Here is a 21,505-nt window from a genome sequence, read left to right on the forward strand (position 1 = left end):
GTTGTTTTCAAATAGCAGTAACCTCAAGATCGATCACTTCTCGGTCGTAACTATTGGGGTGAAAGTGAGGTGGACGGCAACATTTAGCGTGAAAGGGGCGGCAAAGTTGAATGAAATACAACAGAATGACTTTATGAAGAACAGACGTTCCATTCCGCGGCGTTTCAATCAGGCTAAATGTCGCCTTATTTTCCTCCGTGAAAACAGCCTATTGTAGCTACATTATGCTAACGGAATGTGAACGGTACTACTGAATGGCGATAACATTCACGGCCATATCACACTAAGTAGTGAATGGGTCTATATGTTTTTCACAATCGTCACTTCCATAAATGGCGGCCCACCTTTCGGCTAATGCACAATGACACTTACCACGAGGCGACAAACTAATAATGACTTGAATCAGGTTGACGTCCGTCGAGCGGGGTGACTACAATATTTAACTGCATATTAACATCGGAATGAGGTCCAATTAATTGACGTAATTTGCACATCGTTTTGGAGTACAGCACAGGACTGGACTTCGACCGACTAAAGCAATATGATCTGCACGTCCCGTGGACATCGATTGTTTAGTGGGGATCGAGAGTCTCATTCCGTGAAGTGGCCAGCTTTGTAGAACATTATAAAACTTCTTACCTCTGAAAACAATTAATTATTTAATTGGATATGAAGAGCCCAGTCTTCAGTATTGAGGTCGTGCACGTACGAGTGCTCGCAGCGTGTACGGGCGTGCAGTTTGTTTTCGGCCACAGGTGGCAGTAGAGATTTGAAATTTTAAATCTTACATATAGCTGTTTAACTAATAACAAAAGGTCACTGACCTTTTCATATTTTAGGTCATAGCACCCTCATTTGAGGTCGGGTGCATATGAAAGTATACAGTTTTTGGCTTCCTTGTGACAAGATTAATAATCTTATATCCATATTGACACAAATGGGGCATTTTTCAAAAATGACCCCTACGTGACCTTTGATACCCCCTCTCAAAAATGTTTCAAGTTTCAAGGAGCAAGACCATGTCAAAAATGTTCAGCACCCATCAGGGAACCCCCAAAGCACTTTCAAACCTCACAGGACTTACAAGGTGATCCTCCTGTATTTACTAGGGATGTAACGATATCCAAACATCACGATACGATATTATCACGATATGAAGGTCACGATACGATAATGATCAAGATATTGTGGGGGCGTTGGCGATATTTAAAAAAGATCACAATATTGTAAAAAAAAAAAAAAAAAACAAAAAAAAGCACGATATTGTGCTTTTGTACATAACAGCAATGCATATAAATCACCTAAAATCTATAATAATAATAATATTGAGGCACTTACTTGGTAATGCAAGCACACATTGATCGCTTCATAAGAAAATTAGGTTCCCCTTCATGTGACAATTAGCATAGATTTTAAACATAGTAGGCCAAAACATCCCTAATGAAAATTAAATGGCACTAATAAAATAGCCACTAGAGTGCGCTAGAACTTGAATGGATATCAACCTGACTTTTTTTAACAGATGTGTTCCTTTTAAATATTGTGAGCATGACGACGACGATATTGTCCCTAGTATATACACGATCTATAATTTCCTTTTGATCAACAGTTCACAGTGTCATGTAATAATATGCTCCTATCTCTAATGTCCTCCTTGCCAAATTTCTTCCCTGTTGCACTTCGGTTGCTGGTTTTGGACCCACACCAACCATACCCTTCATAGAGCTAATTTTCCTATCCTTGTCAGGTATGTTAGATCAGTTTGTCTGTATCTAATCATACTTGTTAAATATATTCTATATTCTTTTGACATTATTTGTATTATTTAATCATTTTGTGTAATAATCCTTAAATTTCCTCAATTTAATTTGTATGTCTTATATTTTTGTTCTGCTTTTTTTTTTTTTTTTTTTTTTTTTATAAATAACTGAAGAGGGTTTTTTTTGTTTGTTTATTTGTTTGTTTGACCCTGCATTGCATAATTCCATTCTTACTGAGCTATCTTTCCCCACACATCTGTCCGCCAACCCCTTCTGGTCATCATTTGATTCAACTTTTGCAAACTTGAAAGTTGCATAAAAGTTTGATAGGTGAACATCCCTCTAGCCATTCTCAGACTGGGTGGATTGGTGTAGCATGGCAATTTAATCCATGTTGAAATTGGAGTTAAAGATAAAAGGAAAGTAAAATAAGGATAAAGAATATAACTAAATTTCCCTCTCTCTACATCCCTCACATCATATAATTGCATTAAACTGGATGATGAATTATTTTAATTAAATGGTTATTGTTAGCTGTGAGGGTCGCTGATAAAGGAATTCACTGTGAAGATCTAGGACAGTAAACTCAAGTGGTATTTCAAACCCAGCAAAAACACCCTCTGAAACATGCAACGTTCTACGTTTTTATAGGATATCAAGTGCAAATGGAGATTTTTATCATGTTGCCAGACTAAACCATTCCGAATGTGACACGTTGTCATCTTGTGCCCCCTAGTGTTTATGCTAGAAAATGCATCGAAAGCAAACCCACTAGATTACTTGCCACATTTGGTAACACCACTTCATAAAATAATGCTATCCATTCACAGTATGTCATTACAAATGCTATTTTTTATTGGCAACATCACATCATCATCATCATCATCATCAATTAAATGGTCATTGTGAAGAAATAGGCTTCATTAAAAATGTTTTTCTCTCATTTGATTTTGGTTATTCCAACTGACTATACAACCAAACAAAAACATTGGCATAGGTAGAAAGTTAGATCTTTATTTAAAACAAAATATATGCAATGTGAGACATTCAGGTATATTGATGGGGTGGGGGTGGGGGTGGGGGGGGTCCCCCCCATCTAATAGCATGCTTGCTTTCTGTTCCTCTTGCAGACAAATATAATGAGGCTAACACTATCATTAACAATACCTTGATTATTTCAAATTGATAACTTAAGTGGCAGTGGTGGTGGTGGTGGTGGAGGGAGGGGGGTGTCATTATCCATGGAGCGTCAAGACGGATTATTTAAACCTATTGTGGCGTTCTGTGCTGCTGAGACAACTTTCCATAACCACCTCTGGCCGGGTCGTAGTCCTGCCTGTATTCATCCCTGACCTGCACAGACAAACAGAAAAAGAATTACTGAAACTTGAACACTTTCACTTCATTCATTGTTGTCATTGCCATACTACTGTATAGTGTGGAATGAGTTGCATGTTGCAATAAAAATAAATAAATTGATAAATACATAAAAAAAACAAAAAAAAACATGAATGGATGTACACATTGTGGGTTGGAAAAGCTTTAAAGGACTAAGGAACATTTCAACCTTAATAAAATACTTTCACAGCTCTTCTAATGAAACCTCGACTTAACAGTACCTTTGCCATGCCCTGAGGGGGTCTGTATTATTTTTATTGACACACTGAGGTGAGTGATAGGAACACTGCCACACAAAAAAAATACAAATGTGCTGACTGCTTTCTAGGGCATACGTCACTTCCCCCTTTCCCCATTCGTTTCAAATCATAAGTTCTTTTGAATGTCAATACACAATTACTGCTTTCCTGGTAGAAGCTGCAAAACAACTGAAGTTTTGTCTAAGGAGACAAAAAAGAAAAACAGAATATACCGGAATAAAAGGACAGTCAAGGATCAACACTGGCCCAGATTTCACCCGCTTTTGTCACCGCCATAATCAATGCAAACAGAAAGTTCCTTAGTGTTGCTTTAACATATGATTTCTTTCAATTTTAGCAACAAAAATAGCACATAAAAGAATATCAAGTACAGATTTTTTTTTACATTGTCACTTGTAATCAAAGAGATATTATGTTCTCCATAATTGAACTTCTATTAAACACGTGATACAATTAAGAATGTTTTAAGGTGCTGGTACGAGACATTTGACACAAATCACTGACAGGTAATTCCGTGTCAATTGACACACCCTCCCCAGTGAGTGTCACCTCTTCAATCTTATTCCATGAGTGCCTTATAATGGCAAAAGAAAATCTGAAGTTTGACCCTTTGAGCTCAAACGGTTTGAGTTATTGTCCTTCAAAGTTTGGGTGCCACGCCCACTTATGGGATCCAGGAATTGCACACTAGATTTTGAACCATATTCTGAGGCTGTAGACCTATAAATTGCTAGATCTACTTAAAACGAGTTTAGAGACAGTAACTCTTCAAAAGTGTATTTATTAATGATGCAGTTGGTGTTGGGTGGTATTACGGTATCCTGCGATAGTACTGTGCAATTAATCGAAATCCAGTTACGATTTTGATTAACACCGGTACACTTCACGATTACAAGATTGGCATAATCATAAACACACGATTATTAAGACTGTGGCTGAAACCAGTCCTTCCCATTTTGCGCATTTTCAGTAAATTCGCTTATAAAATTTGAAACTATTTGATGGAAACCTACTAATTCTCTGATTTATTAAACTTTGGAACTCCATTTGTATTTATGTGGTCTCTCGAACTGTTCAGAAATGAAAATATACACGTAAAAAAAAGAAAAAAGAAAAAAAAGATTTGTGCACGTAAATCAACAAGTTGTTCCCTTTTGGGATCATATTAAAAGCTCTGTTCTCAAAAAATAACTGAATTTTAAAAAGGTTTTCAAGTAATTCACAGGTGATTCTAGGTGGCATATGACAAGTTGGGTTGAACCATTCTGGTATGGGAGAGACGCTGGTTTTAAGGACACTGAAATTTAATTTTATGTTCAATAGGCTATTCTTTTATAAACCTATTTTTCTGAAACATTTACATATATTGTATTTTTAAAACATACTTTAAAATGTCACATACCTCCTGGAGTACATTCACAACCCTCATTTGAGGAATTACGTGTGTATTATTTTAAACCTAAAACACCAAAGCAGAGCATACTAGCAGACATACTCAAGAGTGCAAAGCAATTTACCTGTCCTCCTGACTTGCCACGACCGTACTGTCTTCCTTCTTTAAAGCCCGTGTCCCAGTCTGTCCTGATCATACGGTCATCAAGACGTGTGCCATTTATGAAGCGCATAGCATGTTCTGCATCTGCCCTTGTATAATATCTACACGAGCTGGGGTTAAGTCCTGTTGCATACTCTTTAGGCATTCTCAGTAGTTGGTTAGTTATGCGGTGTGTCTGGCGTCCTGTTGCATACTCTTTAGGCATTCTCAGTAGTTGGTTAGTTATGCGGTGTGTCTGGCGCTAGGGCATGTTTAAACCAAACATGTTGTAAAAGGATACTCGACGAAGCAGAATCCACAGGCTGTCTTTTTTACTTTATCCAGACCAATGATGATGCGCTTCACATCTCCACTTTTAGAAAAGAGCTCATGAACCTGCTCAAAGGACATACAAGAGTTGCAAAATAGTTTCACATGCTGTTTACGAAAGATCATACAACACAAACATGTAGCATGTATTTGATTAACAGGACAGATAAATATTTCATAAACAGTGCAGCGTCTGTTACCTGCTCCTCTGTGGTGTAGAAGGAGAGGTTCCCCACGTATAAAGTGTGGCTTGATTTCAGCAATTTTTCTTGTGCATGACACTTACCCTGGAAAGAAAAGTAAATACTCACAAAGATCAGAAAAAGTGACCAAGGGTGTAACCCTGGAGTAAACACGGTTACTGAAAACAACATTACACAAAGTTCCCAAAATGGCCATTTTAGTATTTACGGGCATAACTTGATGTCAATTTTTACTATTTAAAAAAAAAATACATTTAGCTTAATATGGTACATACGTGAAAGACCGTACGATGAATTAATAAATGCCTTTAAAACTGGTTTAAAAAGAAAGTAAGCAACGCAAATATTCCGGAAAATACATTTGTGTATACTGTACAACTGCTCTCTACAATTTTCTCGCTTTAGCAAACACGACGTCCGTCCATAAATGTAAATAATACGCATTGTGCCTTACCTTAAAATGCTGGTCTCTGTATGAACCGATATCGGTGTAAGAATCGCTATTTAGAGCATTCAATTTGACAGACATTGTGGACAAGCGAGACAAAACACTTCTCTGCTGGGTCGCCGCAGCGCCACAATATATTGTTTCCGATTATTAAGTCCGTACTTAAAACATGTCCGTGTGCAACAACTCCACCTGGAAAACGTCTAAAAAAATAATTACTTGTACACTTGCTCAGTAATGCATTTTTACCATGGGTAAGTACGTTTTGTATTTAAATAGTGTAATTTTGTCATGTTTACTTTATTTCAATATTTTTGTAAGGCCATGTAAACACACGCAATAACCCGAATATGCTCTTATTCTGGTTTTTAAAAGCCTAAGTGACTATGTTTACATGCAGGCAAATAACCCTTTTAAAACCAAAATATTGGCAATCTTGCTGTTTTTAAACCATGTCAATAATAATATATAATAATATATGTTTTTTTTTTATGTTTCCCCCCCTGTTTTTAAAAACCCGAATTAGACCCCTAGGTTACCCCTTTCATAACCCGAATTTTTGTGCCTATAGGTCGCTTGCACATCGTAATGCATCATGGGAGTTTTTCCTTCGGGCGCCATATTGGGTGTCCGCCGGTTCACAAGGTACACTCGCGAGTTACACGGTAGAGCTTATCAACCTGATGTAATTTTCGCAGTATTTTCACGATTTACCGGAAGATCAAAAACAACGATACAGGCAGAAGGTGTCTCTGTGTGGTGGGATTGATCCTAATTACGTCCTGACCAAGGGTTTTTTTTTTTTTTGACGGAGAAAGCTTGCTGGCCAAATGTGACATCTCTGGACATCTTTCCCTACCTCGTGTTGACAACATGCTCCATAACACGCCAACAAATCCCTGGAGGCTTACAATTATTTTGTAAGCGGGTGGATACAGAGTGTAAACTTTAACATCGCATCAGAAGAAACGGTTGCTGTTGCACGTAAGTAAACCACATGGTGTTGGTAATTCTGCACACAAAAATGTTGATTTGTTCTCAGGCTTCCTGTTATCATTGTGTTTACATGCACAGCTGGGTTTACCTGATGTGGTTTTTCTAATAATTTTATAACAGGCAAATATGGCAGAGCGTATAAGAATAAAAAGTAACTATGCACAGCCTCCCCGTGGCTTAATTAAATTTAATGCTACCCTTTCACTAGTTACATGTTACTTAATCAACTTATTCTAAATGGTTAAGGTTAACCACTCTCAGAGGACGTATTTTTAGTTTCAGTTTCCAGTACAATAAAACGTGTTCATGGTAACTACTGAGCATACTGACAGCTTTTCTTATGATCTCACGGTTAAGGAGGCTGTCACAACACCCAATTTCTGTCTGGTGCCGGATGGCAACAATTCCCATCACTTGTCACGACAACACCAATAGTATTACCAGGTATGTATGGCTTTACTTTTTGTAGTTTCTTATTTAATTCTATGTTTCATATTTTCATTACAATGTTTGTAATATTTTCAGATTCAGGCACAGATGAGTTTAACTGGACGGACTTCTGCGACTTTGTGGTGTGGACAAAGTGTGATTGAGCGAGTCCACCCAGATCGCTCGTTTTGGCCAGTTGGAAAAGCCAGAGTTTTTTTCCCCCAAAATCCCCTCCTTACCTGAACTGCTCGGGAGAGCATTTACTAGATCAGCAGTGGACTTCCAGTGTTCCTGCTCAGCCGCTGTCACCTACCACTTGCTCATGTACTTCAAAGATGCGGAATAAAGTAGTTTTTTGTGCTGCAGCAGATTGTAAAATCAAATGATATCACTTGAAGTGTGCCAATCTAGACTGCCAAAAGGACAGTGGTTTTGTGACAAGTGTGAAACAAGGATTATTGGGAAAACTGTAACACAGTCCTGGTACTTGTCTTACATTAAACAAATTTAAAAGAGAGCAACTTTTTCCTCTGTACATAGCATAATGAAAGTCATTGCGTACCCCATCAACATTACATCATACCGTCATCTCAGGATGGTAGGCACCTGTGCTAAAATAAACTACATTAATTAACAGTTCAATTTTATCCCTGAAATTACTACATCGAATCATTATTCACTTCATTTTTTGTGCTTTTAGAAATAATAGAGATTTATGCCATTACTTTAAGAGGGACCATATTGCACATTGAGTCAAATCCTGCCATTTGTATTATGTATAGCTTTGTAAACAAACCCAACAATAGAATTTGTATAAACGCTGCCTTTATTAGCGCCAAACAAACAGTCGCATGTTGTCCTCCTCCAATGCTTTGATGCTCGCCTTCGTTTCCATCATGTCATTGGCAATCAAGTCGGTATGGCATGAGATCCCTAAAGAAAAAAATAAAGAAAAAAATCACAAAAAAATACGGTACCAGTAATAGGTTTAATATAGTAAAGTAGTATAGTTTTTTTGTCAGTGTAAAAGAAATGTACACATTTTGTTGCGTTTTTTAATGTATGAACATTGCTACAGGCAAATACTTATTTCTATAAACACTTCCAAATGTCTCTAAAATATAAGGTGCGTGTACACACACAAACAAACACATACATTCACTCATGCATACAATATATCATGTAATGAATTCTGAGTGGCATACCAGAGTCAATGATGTCAGCAGTACTTGAGGGTACAGGTTACTGGAGCCATCTGGCTGCATAACTGCAACAATCTCTGCCACTTCGAGTCGTCTTTTCTTTGCTTGTCTCTCCTGTGCACGTTCATATCTTGGCACCGACTGGGCTGAGACATAGATGTTGTAACTTGGGACCCAACTTTAATGTTGGAGCCCAGTCGGGATGATTGGACAGAAAAACGGGCGCAGGGCGACCTGTTAAAATAAACAAATATATAAACAAATAAAATATGGAAAGACTGGTTATTTTACCGCAGTAGGGTGGCCGTGAATAAGTTCTTTAGCATGATGTGTAGGCTACCGGGGGTCTGTTTTCTTGCATCACCCCCGGGGGTCTGTTTTCTTGCATCAGCCCCTTCTGTCTCTTTTTTTTCCAAGTTTACATTTTGCCACCAAAAAACATGTTATCGGCATTAAAAGCCCGAGACTAATCAATCCAATTTCAGCAGTAAACACTTTGCACTGGCACTACTTGGGTGAAAATGTTCGATGTTAGCTTTCGGCTAACGTCCGCTAGCCAGCTTGTACTACCGAACTTGCTTGCTCATGAATCCAAAACATAAGCAACTTGCCCATATATGGGCGGTCGAAACGTTATTAATCCTCATGCATTAAATAAAGGTAAACATCCTTACCGCTCACAAAGTGATCGCTGCACACACGAGCCCAAAGTAACGACTTCCCTCCGGAGTCCGCACTCCTCTGTCTCCAGGCCCTGGTTCCTAATTATTTTCGGAATTCGGAAAAAAGACCGACCATTTTCCCCCTTGGCTTTGTTCGAACAGCCAACGATGCAGCAACAATGTACCATTTTAAACGCAGAAAACAAACGTGATAGATACGTGTTAGACCGAATCGCTACGTAAATGGAGGCCACCCAGCATGGCGACGACGAGAAATCCGAGGCGGAAGTGACGACATGTGCAAGCGACCTATAAACGCATTCGTAGTACGGAGACCTCTGGTGCCAGGGTATGAAAAAAAAAATGTTTTTACCAATCTGTACCGATAGTTTACTAATCTGCACCCACTGTTTAGCAATATTTATCCACGGTTTACTAATCTGTTCCCATAATTTAGTAATCTGTACCCACAGTTTACTAATCTGTACCCACAGTTTAGGACGTAAATAAAAAACGAAGAACACTTGAATACAAGTTTGATTTATTTGAAAACTGTGGTTATGGGGACTGTGAGAAACTCCATGCGATTTTGATTTTGTGGAAATGAGAGCAGTTAAAATCACTTTTCTAAAAGAAAAAAAAACTGTAGGCAACGAGGAAAGCAGTGTCTTCCTCAATGCAAAACTGTGAAAACACTGCCATCTTCAGGCCAGAAAATGCAATTGCTGTTTAGGTTTTATATTGGAAAATATAGCCTATTGGGTCTCCGTAGTATCGTGACGTCAAGTTGGACGCGATAGGTAGTTCTCTGTGCTAAAATTGTCATAAAGTGAATAAAAGAAGGACCAAAACCGACTGGTCGGGACAGGAAACCCTGTGGCAGCCAACACACTGTCAAATTGTGACATTTATTTTAGCTCGTACAACAAAGATAGCTAGCTACTAATGCTAACATGCGCTTCGTCTGCCGGGAGAAATTGGTAAATTTGATGTGATGATTTGTTATGTATTCTACAACGATGGATAACTCAAATGAGTAGCGACGCTGAAATTGGCTCTACCGTTGCGTTCCTGTCTATTAGCCGCAATTGCATTTTCCGGCCTGAAGATGGCAGTGGTTTCATAGTTTTGCATTGGTGAAGACGCTGGTTTCCTTGTTGCCTATAGTTTTACAGGTTTTTACAGTCGTTTACACACTAAAATACAAATTTCCACACAATTGCCTATGTTTAAACACAAGGAGCAAAACACTTGTCCAGAGTTGCACAACAATAGGCACAGATTCACACTTTTTGCACAACATTACACATAGTGATTTGCACACATTCTCATACCTTAGACACAGATAAGGATTGTGAGGTTACTTCGTGGTCATTACAAAGCACTGGCTTGTCAATCACCACACCAATGAACACATTGGATATTCACATCAAGTGTGGGAGCACGCATGTGCTTAATTGAAAATACTTTTTGCAGTCAACTGTCATGACTGGGTCATGCCAGGGTTAAGTTTGGGTCATGCAAGGGTTATGTTTGGGTCATGACCGTGATGTCAAGTGTCTGTTTTGAACTGATGTGATGTCGGGAGCTATGTGATGTCAAGAATCTTTAATCTCTTTATCTGGTCAACAGACAATCAGATAATTCTGAAAAAAAGCATGGAACACCAAATCAATCTTTGTCAGACATTGAGGTGAAGTATTCATATAAAACAAGTCTTCATAATCTAAGGTGGATTAAACTAGATCTTCCAGAGCCGTCATTTTGCCGGTTTTCAAAATTGTTGATTGATGTTGTTGGTTGTTGACATGTAGGTTAAGAGCAAACAATTCAGTAAAGACATCACCGAAGCAAAGTTGCCGTCTGCCTGTTATATTATACAGCACTACACAAAGAACTGGTAACCCACGCTATAACAAAGCCAACAAGGTAAAGGACCACAACACACATCAAAGTTTAACTTCAAAATACAGCTCTGGTTCTACTGTTAACAAACGGCGCCCTTGTGCGATCAAGTTAAACCTGCGAATGTGAACAAGTTACAACAAACTGTCTCCGGTGGTCAGCATAAGAGGGGGAAAAAAAACATTGCTCGATGTACTGTCGTCTCTCCTCTTCTTCGATGCTTTGACAAATGCACGCCACCACACTCATAAGAAACAATGACGATAATATACTCTAAAACGCTGACAACTCGTAAGGTTCTCGGAATGAAAACAAATGGCGATCGCCACTCCCGGAAAAGGCGGTGCACTCAGAGATTTTCCCGGAAACACGTCACGGCTATTTGTACATAGAGTCCATATATAACCGATAGCCCATACACGCGCGTGCAAGCCGTTGAAGCCATCTTGCTCCTCCCATCTCGCGAGCAGACTACTGTGCAAACTATATGGTATACGTACATATAAGACATATACAGCTCGTGGACAGTTAGTATATGCTTCTGCTGGTAAAAATATGTTTCAGAGGTTGTCGTAGAATTTTCAGTCTGAAAAACAACTCGTCATTTGGGTTTCTGTATATTTGAAGTCTTACAGAGCAATCTACAAGAAGAAATTATCTGTGAGAGACTGCGTAGTTAGAATCATGGGAAGATTTATTATGTAGCCTGATTAGGTTTTGGGAGGAGAAAAGGAGGGTCCACTAGACAGGAAAGCAAGCAGCCTGTTCCGAGCAGACTTATCAGTCAAGGCCACTTCGATATTGCTTCATCTCTAAGAAGTGAAAAGCCAGTTGTTCAAGAAAATACAGGTGTCAACATTACAGAATTAACTTATGTTAATACGTGCTAAATAATTATTTTCCGTAAAACTGTTCACTTGTTTTTGGGATGCAAACGACCATTGTTTTGGGGTATCTTGTAGATAGGCCCCTGTGAGTAAAAACAAGTCAATGTGCATAATCCCTCGTTAATATGCCATTCAGCTGTAAAGAGGAAGTGAAGCTAGGTTTTTGTTTTTGAAAGGATGGCCTTGCACAGCATCTGGGGGACAGGTGGTGTCGTAATCCCCCTTTAGAATATGTGTAAATGATTAGGTGTGTCTCTCACTCCTTTGTGAACGACCTTTGATGCAAATTGTCATTGACCGTGTTACAGGTTTTGGCCAGAGCTGAACACGATGTGCAGCAGAGACAGGAACAGAACATATCCCTCACGAGCCACGAATTAAGAGTAGAGATGAATAGCTTTGCCCATATTCTGACTGCTCTCATGGCCAAGATTCCAGAAGGCTTGGAAACACTAAAGGCAGAAGGTGCTGGCCTTTACTGTGAACTTCGACAGTACACTTCCTTGAGCAGCAGCAGCAGCATCAGGGCCGGCCCTACATGATTTGGTACCCTAGGCGAAAATGTACATGGTAGCCCCCCCCCAATCCCATTTTTTTTTAAAAAACACACAAAAAAAATTATAGATATATTATATTTAATAGCACACCACACAATAAATACCAAATTCCACAAACAAATAAAAATAAGAAAAATAACAGAAGTACAATGCAATGCAACTTTTTATTGCAATTTTTGCAAAATGACAATATTTAAAACCTCAAAAATTTTTCACTATGTACATTAATAATTGTGTAAGATACAAAAAATAGTAAATGTATCAATATACAAACTTTGATATATCGTAAAACTTTGGCAATAAGGTGATTCACAGATAATGTGAATAGTGTGCAAAAAAACTTCACTAAATAACTTAGGAACATAACGGCAAATACTTAAAATAGTGCACGCCGGGACCTCCTTGCAGCAAAGGCATCAATTGGTGCGTCAAAGGATAGCTGCCTGGATACTTCTTGATTGATGCTGATAAGTGCCAGTCCAGTTAGCCGTTCTTGTGACATGGTAGACCTTAAATAGTTTTTTATTAGTTTAAGCTTGGAAAAGCATCTCTCAGCTGACGCTACAGTCACTGGTATGGTAGCGGCCACTCTGAGTGCTACCCACATGTTGGGATAGATTTCTCTAAGTTTTTTCTCCTCTAGAAAAACTAAAAGTTCCATGCTTGACATATTGGATTTTGGCCAGGTAAGAAATGACTGCATCTCTGCTAAGAGTTTTTTTTTTATTTTATTTTTATTTATTAGAGTACATATTGCACAAATAAGTAGACCCCGAGAAAAAGGCTTGTTAATTCCAGGCCTAGCAGACATGTTGCTACCCATAACAGTCATGGAGCTCATAGAAAATACTAGGTGTAGTCGTTTTTGTTGTGGGTTGCTTTTTTTTTTTTTTTGCATTAGTTAATTTGATTAAATTGAAGATTTTGTAATCTATGCATCCTATTACAACCTTACTTTCATGTTGTGAGTCAAGTGCGTATTCTACAGAAAACATTTTGTCAATATTTTGGAAATTGTTCTTATGTTTATTGAGATATTGAACATCCATCCATTTTCTTGACCGCTTATTCCTCACAAGGGTCGCGGGGAGATATTGAACAAAATCTTTACATTTTTCAAAGGTGGTATACTCATATATGCTGAGCACTGTACATGATGCAGCAATAGCTGATATAACTGAAATAGTCACCTGGATCTAGAAGATCGAGCTTTGTGTCACTCAAAGAACTGCTGATTGGTGCTTGACTGGCTGTTGCTTCAGCTGTACATTAAACAAAATACATCACTTCAAATTATTTTGGTGTTAAAGCAGGGAAAACAAATCCATTTGCATTATGATAGAATACAATGTCAGAAATTATGGCTGTTTGTATTAAATGCACCATCCATGCACTTACATTCAGTAGCCTTTGGTGAAGATGACACTGAAGGATTGTTTACCACAGCTTCTGCAGGTGCTTGTTGTGGCTGCAAATATTTTCTCAGCGCATCTGGTTAAAAAAAAAAATGCATTTACTATATCGATGTTTACATTAAACCAGCACATAATTCTTATTTTCAATAAATTAATAAATTAATGTGGTTATGTGAAACAATGACTTGTGCAAATCCATTTGCAGGTATCTGGACTTACTGGCTGTTTTAGTTTAAACTCAGCAAGCGTTGCCCCACTCTTGTGTGCAAAGTAGCTACTAGCATGGATGTAATGGTGCAGTAAACAAGTTACAAGCAAGCTAAGAAGCTAACGCTATTTTCGTGTTTATTTTATAAACAATGATGATTGACTAACATACATACCTCTACCCTGGGCCCGTTTTTCCTCCTCCTTTCGCCGCGTTCTTAATGCAGCACTTGAAGGCTTGGACCTTTTCATTGTTGTCGATGTCAATGTATAAACAACACAAGTGTGCCAACCATCTATCTATCTTTCTAAAGTGCTGCCACTACACTCTGAGATGATATACGACCCCTCCCCCTACCTTTCATTGTAAGCGGCAGCAGCGGGTCTGATTCAGGGCGCCAGGACAGCAGGTCGTGAACTCACAGTCATTTATTTGAAATAGGTCGCTTGCACATGTCGTCACTTCCGCCTCGGATTTCTCGTCGTCGCCATGCTGGGTGGCCTCCATTTACGTAGCGATTCGGTCTAAACACGTATCTATCACGTTTGTTGTCTGCGTTTAAAATGGTACATTGTTGCTGCATCGTTGGCTGTTCGAACAAAGCCAAGGGGGAAAATGGTCGGTCTTTTTTCCGAATTCCGAAAATAATTAGGAACCAGGGCCTGGAGACAGAGGAGTGCGGACTCCGGAGGGAAGTCGTTACTTTGGGCTCGTGTGTGCAGCCATCACTTTGTGAGCGGTAAGCTTGTTTACCTTTATTTAATGCATGAGGATTAATAACGTTTCGACCGCCCATATATGGGCAAGTTGCTTATGTTTTGGATTCATGAGCAAGCAAGTTCGGTAGTACAAGCTGGCTAGCGGACGTTAGCCGAAAGCTAACATCGAACATTTTCACCCAAGTAGTGCCAGTGCAAAGTGTTTACTGCTGAAATTGGATTGATTAGTCTTGGGCTTTTAATGCCGATAACATGTTTTTTGGTGGCAAAATGTAAACTTGGAAAAAAAAAGAGACAGAAGGGGCTGATGCAAGAAAACAGACCCCCGGGGGTGATGCAAGAAAACAGACCCCCGGTAGCCTACACATCATGCTAAAGAACTTATTCACGGCCACCCTACTGCGGTAAAATAACCAGTCTTTCCATATTTTATTTGTTTATATATTTGTTTATTTTAACAGGTCGCCCTGCGCCCGTTTTTCTGTCCAATCATCCCGACTGGGCTCCAACATTAAAGTTGGGTCCCAAGTTACAACATCTATGTCTCAGCCCAGTCGGTGCCAAGATATGAACGTGCACAGGAGAGACAAGCAAAGAAAAGACGACTCGAAGTGGCAGAGATTGTTGCAGTTATGCAGCCAGATGGCTCCAGTAACCTGTACCCTCAAGTACTGCTGACATCATTGACTCTGGTATGCCACTCAGAATTCATTACATGATATATTGTATGCATGAGTGAATGTATGTGTTTGTTTGTGTGTGTACACGCACCTTATATTTTAGAGACATTTGGAAGTGTTTATAGAAATAAGTATTTGCCTGTAGCAATGTTCATACATTAAAAAATGCAACAAAATGTGTACATTTCTTTTACACTGACAAAAAAACTATACTACTTTACTATATTAAACCTATTACTGGTACCGTATTTTTTTGTGATTTTTTATTTATTTTTTTCTTTAGGGATCTCATGCCACACCGACTTGATTGCCAATGACATGATGGAAACGAAGGCGAGCATCAAAGCATTGGAGGAGGACAACATGCGACTGTTTGTTTGGCGCTAATAAAGGCAGCGTTTATACAAATTCTATTGTTGGGTTTGTTTACAAAGCTATACATAATACAAATGACAGGATTTGACTCAATGTGCAATATGGTCCCTCTTAAAGTAATGGCATAAATCTCTATTATTTCTAAAAGCACAAAAAATGAAGTGAATAATGATTAGATGTAGTAATTTCAGGGTTAAAAATTGAACTGTTAATTAATGTAGTTTATTTTAGCACAGGTGCCTACCATCCTGAGATGACGGTATGATGTAATGTTGATGGGGTACGCAATGACTTTCATTATACTATGTACAGAGGAAAAAGTTGCTCTCTTTTAAATGTGTTTAATGTAAGACAAGTACCAGTACTGTTACAGTTTTCCCAATAATCCTTGTTTCACACTTGTCACAAAACCACTGTCCTTTTGGTAGTCTAGATTGGCACACTTCAAGTGATATCATTTGATTTTACAATCTGCTGCAGCACAAAAAACTACTTTATTCCGCATCTTTGAAGTACATGAGCAAGTGGTAGGTGACAGCGGCTGAGCAGGAACACTGGAAGTCCACTGCTGATCTAGTAAATGCTCTCCCGAGCAGTTCAGGTAAGGAGGGGATTTTGGGGAAAAAAAACTCTGGCTTTTCCAACTGGCCAAAACGAGCGATCTGGGTGGACTCGCTCAATCACACTTTGTCCACACCACAAAGTCGCAGAAGTCCCGTCCAGTTAAACTCATCTGTGCCTGAATCTGAAAATATTACAAACATTGTAATGAAAATATGAAACATAGAATTAAATAAGAAACTACAAAAAGTAAAGCCATACATACCTGGTAATAATATTGGTGTTGTCGTGACAAGTGATGGGAATTGTTGCCATCTGGCACCAGACAGAAATTGGGTGTTGTGACAGCCTCCTTAACCGTGAGATCATAAGAAAAGCTGTCAGTATGCTCAGTAGTTACCATGAACACGTTTTATTGTACTGGAAACTGAAACTAAAAATACGTCCTCTGAGAGTGGTTAACCTTAACCATTTAGAATAAGTTGATTAAGTAACATGTAACTAGTGAAAGGGTAGCATTAAATTTAATTAAGTCACGGGGAGGCTGTGCAGTTACTTTTTATTCTTATACGCTCTGCCATATTTGCCTGTTATAAAATTGTTAGAAAAACCACATCAGGTAAACCTAGCTGTGCATGTAAACACAATGATAACAGGAAGCCTGAGAACAAATCAACATTTTTGTGTGCAGAATTACCAACACCATGTGGTTTACTTACGTGCAACAGCAACCGTTTCTTCTGATGCGATGTTAAAGTTTACACTCTGTATCCACCCGCTTACAAAATAATTGTAAGCCTCCAGGGATTTGTTGGCGTGTTATGGAGCATGTTGTCAACACGAGGTAGGGAAAGATGTCCAGAGATGTCACATTTGGCCAGCAGGCTTTCTCCGTCAAAAAAAAAATCACCCTTGGTCAGGACGTAATTAGGATCAATCCCGCCACACAGAGACACCTTCTGCCTGTATCGTTGTTTTTGATCTTCCGGTAAATCGTGAAAATACTGCGAAAATTACATCAGGTTGATAAGCTCTACCGTGTAACTCGCGAGTGTACCTTGTGAACCGGCGGACACCCAATATGGCGCCCGAAGGAAAAACTCCCATGATGCATTACGATGTGCAAGCGACCTATAGAAGTAAAAAAAAAAAAAAAAGGAACTTAATAAAATATATTTGCTATATAACATATTTTATGTTAGAAAACACGAGGGGGTGGGGTGTGTGTGTGTGGGGGGGGGGGGGTATTGTGTTTGGGTTTTTTAAATTTTATTTTTTTTCCTTTCTGCAATTTGGCGCCCCCTCCACAAGATGGCGCCCTAGGCGACCGCCTAGCTCGCCTGTAGCCTGGGCCGCTGTTCTGTCGGATCAGCATACCTCGTCGGATCAGCATACCCGTATGCTGACCTGACAGCTGCCTCTATCGGGCTAGCATACGTAGTCAGAATAGCATTCCTACGTTACGACGATCCCGTAAATGATAATAATACACTGCAATTAGGCTAAACACAGATGCATATTAAAAACACTAGAGCTACCAAAGAAGCATATGTATAGTTAGTTTTAACACGAGCATGCTGTTCTGACGGCTGATTGTAACATCGGTATGCTGTTTTGATGGCTGAAATGGGCACCCACAGCACATTGTTGCCTTAGTTTACTCGTCAAGAAAAAATAAGGCCAACTATAGAGCCACATTAAAACTTCAGAGGACAATATGCCAACGCGCTCCCACAAACGATTTGCATGAATTTCTGTATTTTTAGATGATTTAAGTATTCGCGTCTCATTCCGTTGTGTTCATTTTGCTGACTGCTGCATTCAGGTGTAGGCTAATGTGCACAGGGTCGTCATACGAAAACTTTTTTATATATCAAAACAAACTGTTGTCAATAAATCAAACAAAAACCATATGCAGGCGCGGATGACAGTTTCCTCACCAAACTGAGGCTGAATGCACATTATAATGACTTGCACACGAACTGCCCACTAGGTGACACAATTGTCATTTTTAATTAGTGTAAAAGGCAACATTATAATCAAACAACAAAATATTGGCTCCAGCGATACTCATTATGTATGATAGTTGTCTACATGACAGAAAATTGTCTAGATTTAATTGAACAGATTTTGCAGGCTGTGAGAGAATTTGCCAGTTGGAACACCATTGCTTAATTTTGAAAGAAACATTTGAGAAGACTCGAAAAAAATGAGCTTTATTGTTGAATTCAAAATGAAAACCGATACAGGAGGACTATGAAACATATTTTATGTACAAACTACAATACACGTTGCCAGTTTGCTAAATGTACAAAAACATCAAGTGACAAAAACTACTAAACCTACGTCTCAAAAGATTCCAAACTACGATGGCTGTAGCAAGTCAGCAATTTAAGTTGCATTTTTTACACTTAAAAACGTTATTCTGCACATTCAGCATGTGTCCACTGTAGACAGAATTCACATTGCACCTTAAAATAAGAAGAAAAAACACACATTAGTGAAGCCCCAAAATTGTTTTTGAATAAGTGTAGTACAACAGCATCTAACTGCCACTGTGCCATAATAATAACGCACAGTGATCCACGACGCTAACTGCAGAACAAAACTTACTCTCTGAATAAAATACTTTCACTAATTACAAAACGAAGTAAAATGCAGTTCTAAATAATCAGTTATTGCATACTTTTACTTACTTGTCAGCCGAGGTATGCTGCTCCGACGAGTTCGACAGCGTGATGATGTAATTGCCTACTGCGCATGCGTAGCGCGTGCGCAGATGTGTGAGGTATGCTACTTCGACGGGTATGCTGGTTTGTCAGAACACCGGCCCTGAGCAGCATCCACTGCACGACTTGCAACATCAACCTTATTAACCTTGCCAGTCAGTTACCACACTCTCATAATCAGGCGTACCACTCCCCTGGCCTCAATCAGTACTTTTAATACCAGTCTGACTTCACTGTTAAACTTTTCAGGAAGTGAACACATGGTATAACTGCCTGTTCACCTGGCCAGCACACCAGACCCCACCACCAGCAAAGAGAACGAACAGTTACTAGCGTTTTTTTTGTAAGTTTGTTTGTTTGTTTGTTTGTTTGTTTGTTTTTTGTTACTGAATTTTCTAATTTTGTGTTTTCATTTTGTGTTGTCATTTCCTTTCTTGTTTTTATTTTTTAATTTTTTTTTTAGTGAATTTTCTAATTTTGTGTTGTCATTTCCTTTCTTGTTTTTATTGCGTTTTTGATAAAACACTGTATTTTTTACTTTAATTTTTCCCCCCTAAACATGAAAAAGGGGCGGCACGGTGGACGAGTGGTTAGCACGTCCGCCTCCCAGTTCTGAGGACTCCGGTTCGAGTCCAGGCTCCGGCCTTCCTGGGTGGAGTTTGCATGTTCTCCCCGTGCCCGCGTGGGTCTTCTCCGGGTACTCCGGTCTCCTCCCACATTCCAAAGACATGCTTGGCAGGTTAATTGTGCGCTCCGAATTGTCCCTAGGTGTGCGTGTGAGTGTGGATGGTTGTTCGTCTCTGTGTGCCCTGCGATTGGCTGGCAACCAGTCCAGGGTGTCCCCCGCCTACTGCCCAGAGCCAGCTGAGATAGGCGCCAGCACCCCCCGCGACCCTTGTGAGGAATAAGCGGTCAAGAAAATGGATGGATGGATGGAAACATGAAAAAGCTGTCCTGCCATTTATCTGCGGCGGGTTGGTCATTATTTTTTTTTTAAACAAGTGAAGAAAAAAAAAAAAAAAAAAAGATAAGGACGGTATGTCCTACATTGAAGATCCCCTTTTTCTTTAATCACTCATTTCCTTAGATCGCAATATTAAATTTGGCAGAAGCATCTTTTGTTGAATTACCGTTATCTGTTAATTCAAAAAATATACATTTTTTTCTCTCCTGTAAACATCATTAATTTATACATGTATTTAAGGCAAGATGTAACATGTCTGAAGTCCTCTTGTTTAACAAATTTAAAACATCATAAATCATGCTGTATGGCGGCCTCGCAACTTAAAAAGTTTTGGCCTATCGGCTATTAAGTCATTTAGTCAGACAAGTATTTAAAGTATAACAAATACAATTATGTATGGGGGCATTTATAACGGTCCAAACAAATACATTCAAGTTAAATTTTTACTATTCAGAATAAAATTTTTAATTCATACAAAATAAATTAATGTAATTCAGTATCATCAAATGACGGTCGAATTATTCGAAACACATACGTAGGAACTAATTACAACAGTTACTTTCTCTAGTTTCCTGTCGGAAGGAACGTAGATTACACTACTTCCTTTCACGCGGTAAAAATTAACGCCACGCGTTTTCGGCGCTGCAAAAATGTTGACTCTATACGACGACGCAGACTTACCCCGGGTTTTCACTGGATGCGGTTGCGGTGCGGTCCGGCGACGCAAGCAATTAGATTCCATTCATTCGAATGGTGCAGTTTACACCGCTTGCGGGTGCGTTGCGTGTCGACTGCGGAAGGCCTGCGGCGTGCCGCAAGCCTTCCGCAAGGATAGCCTATTTTCTATTTTTGCCGGACGCCGCAGCGGTAGGCCTCCGGCAAATGGCAAGCTAGCACAAAACACATCGAGCGGGACAGGAAGACAGAGGCAGTTTCAAAATAAATTTCCGGTTACCTTTCAGAATAAAACACTCGCCAGCTCCTATTTCGCAAGCTTTTCAGCAAAACGTGACGTGGGCGTCGCCGGGCCATGTGCTCATTCACGGTTTAGTAGTGATGGCAAAATGAAGCCCCGTAAAGCAGTGAAGCCCTGCAGTGAAATGCTTCACACACACGTAGGGGCTTCAAGATGATTCGTTTCCTCGACTACGCCATCATGTGGACAGAAAAATGTATAACATGCTTGGTGCATGCAATAAAATGGTGGGGTGTAAATCATGCTCTAAATACAAAAGAATATATATTTGAAGAGTGTTTTAACATGAATTGTTCTGTGTTACTTT

General features: G+C 39.3%; 1 protein-coding gene and 3 long non-coding RNA genes across 4 annotated transcripts; all 4 read right to left on the reverse strand.

The window, feature by feature from the left end:
• Nucleotides 1-2,592: 2,592 nt before the first annotated feature.
• ncbp2 (nuclear cap binding protein subunit 2) lies at nt 2,593-6,105 on the reverse strand. The gene is made up of 5 exons (XM_077534222.1): nt 5,940-6,105; nt 5,483-5,569; nt 5,254-5,348; nt 4,936-5,074; nt 2,593-3,113 (listed from the first exon to the last, which is right to left on the reverse strand). The coding sequence occupies exons 1-5, from the start codon at nt 6,012-6,014 to the stop codon at nt 3,030-3,032; spliced, it is 480 nt and encodes a 159-aa protein (XP_077390348.1). The 5' UTR covers nt 6,015-6,105; the 3' UTR covers nt 2,593-3,029.
• A 2,061-nt stretch (nt 6,106-8,166) lies between these two features.
• LOC144027081 (uncharacterized) lies at nt 8,167-9,530 on the reverse strand. The gene is made up of 3 exons (XR_013285368.1): nt 9,235-9,530; nt 8,564-8,794; nt 8,167-8,291 (listed from the first exon to the last, which is right to left on the reverse strand). It is a non-coding gene; the product is annotated as an uncharacterized LOC144027081 (long non-coding RNA).
• A 6,449-nt stretch (nt 9,531-15,979) lies between these two features.
• On the reverse strand, nt 15,980-17,673 carry LOC144027691 (uncharacterized). Its single transcript, XR_013285509.1, has 2 exons — nt 16,795-17,673; nt 15,980-16,713 (listed from the first exon to the last, which is right to left on the reverse strand). It is a non-coding gene; the product is annotated as an uncharacterized LOC144027691 (long non-coding RNA).
• A 1,055-nt stretch (nt 17,674-18,728) lies between these two features.
• LOC144027452 (uncharacterized) lies at nt 18,729-19,576 on the reverse strand. Its single transcript, XR_013285464.1, has 2 exons — nt 19,226-19,576; nt 18,729-19,000 (listed from the first exon to the last, which is right to left on the reverse strand). It is a non-coding gene; the product is annotated as an uncharacterized LOC144027452 (long non-coding RNA).
• Between the last annotated feature and the right edge of the window lie 1,929 nt (nt 19,577-21,505).

Source organism: Festucalex cinctus, chromosome 10 (assembly GCF_051991245.1).
Source record: "Festucalex cinctus isolate MCC-2025b chromosome 10, RoL_Fcin_1.0, whole genome shotgun sequence".
NCBI lineage: Eukaryota > Metazoa > Chordata > Actinopteri > Syngnathiformes > Syngnathidae > Festucalex > Festucalex cinctus.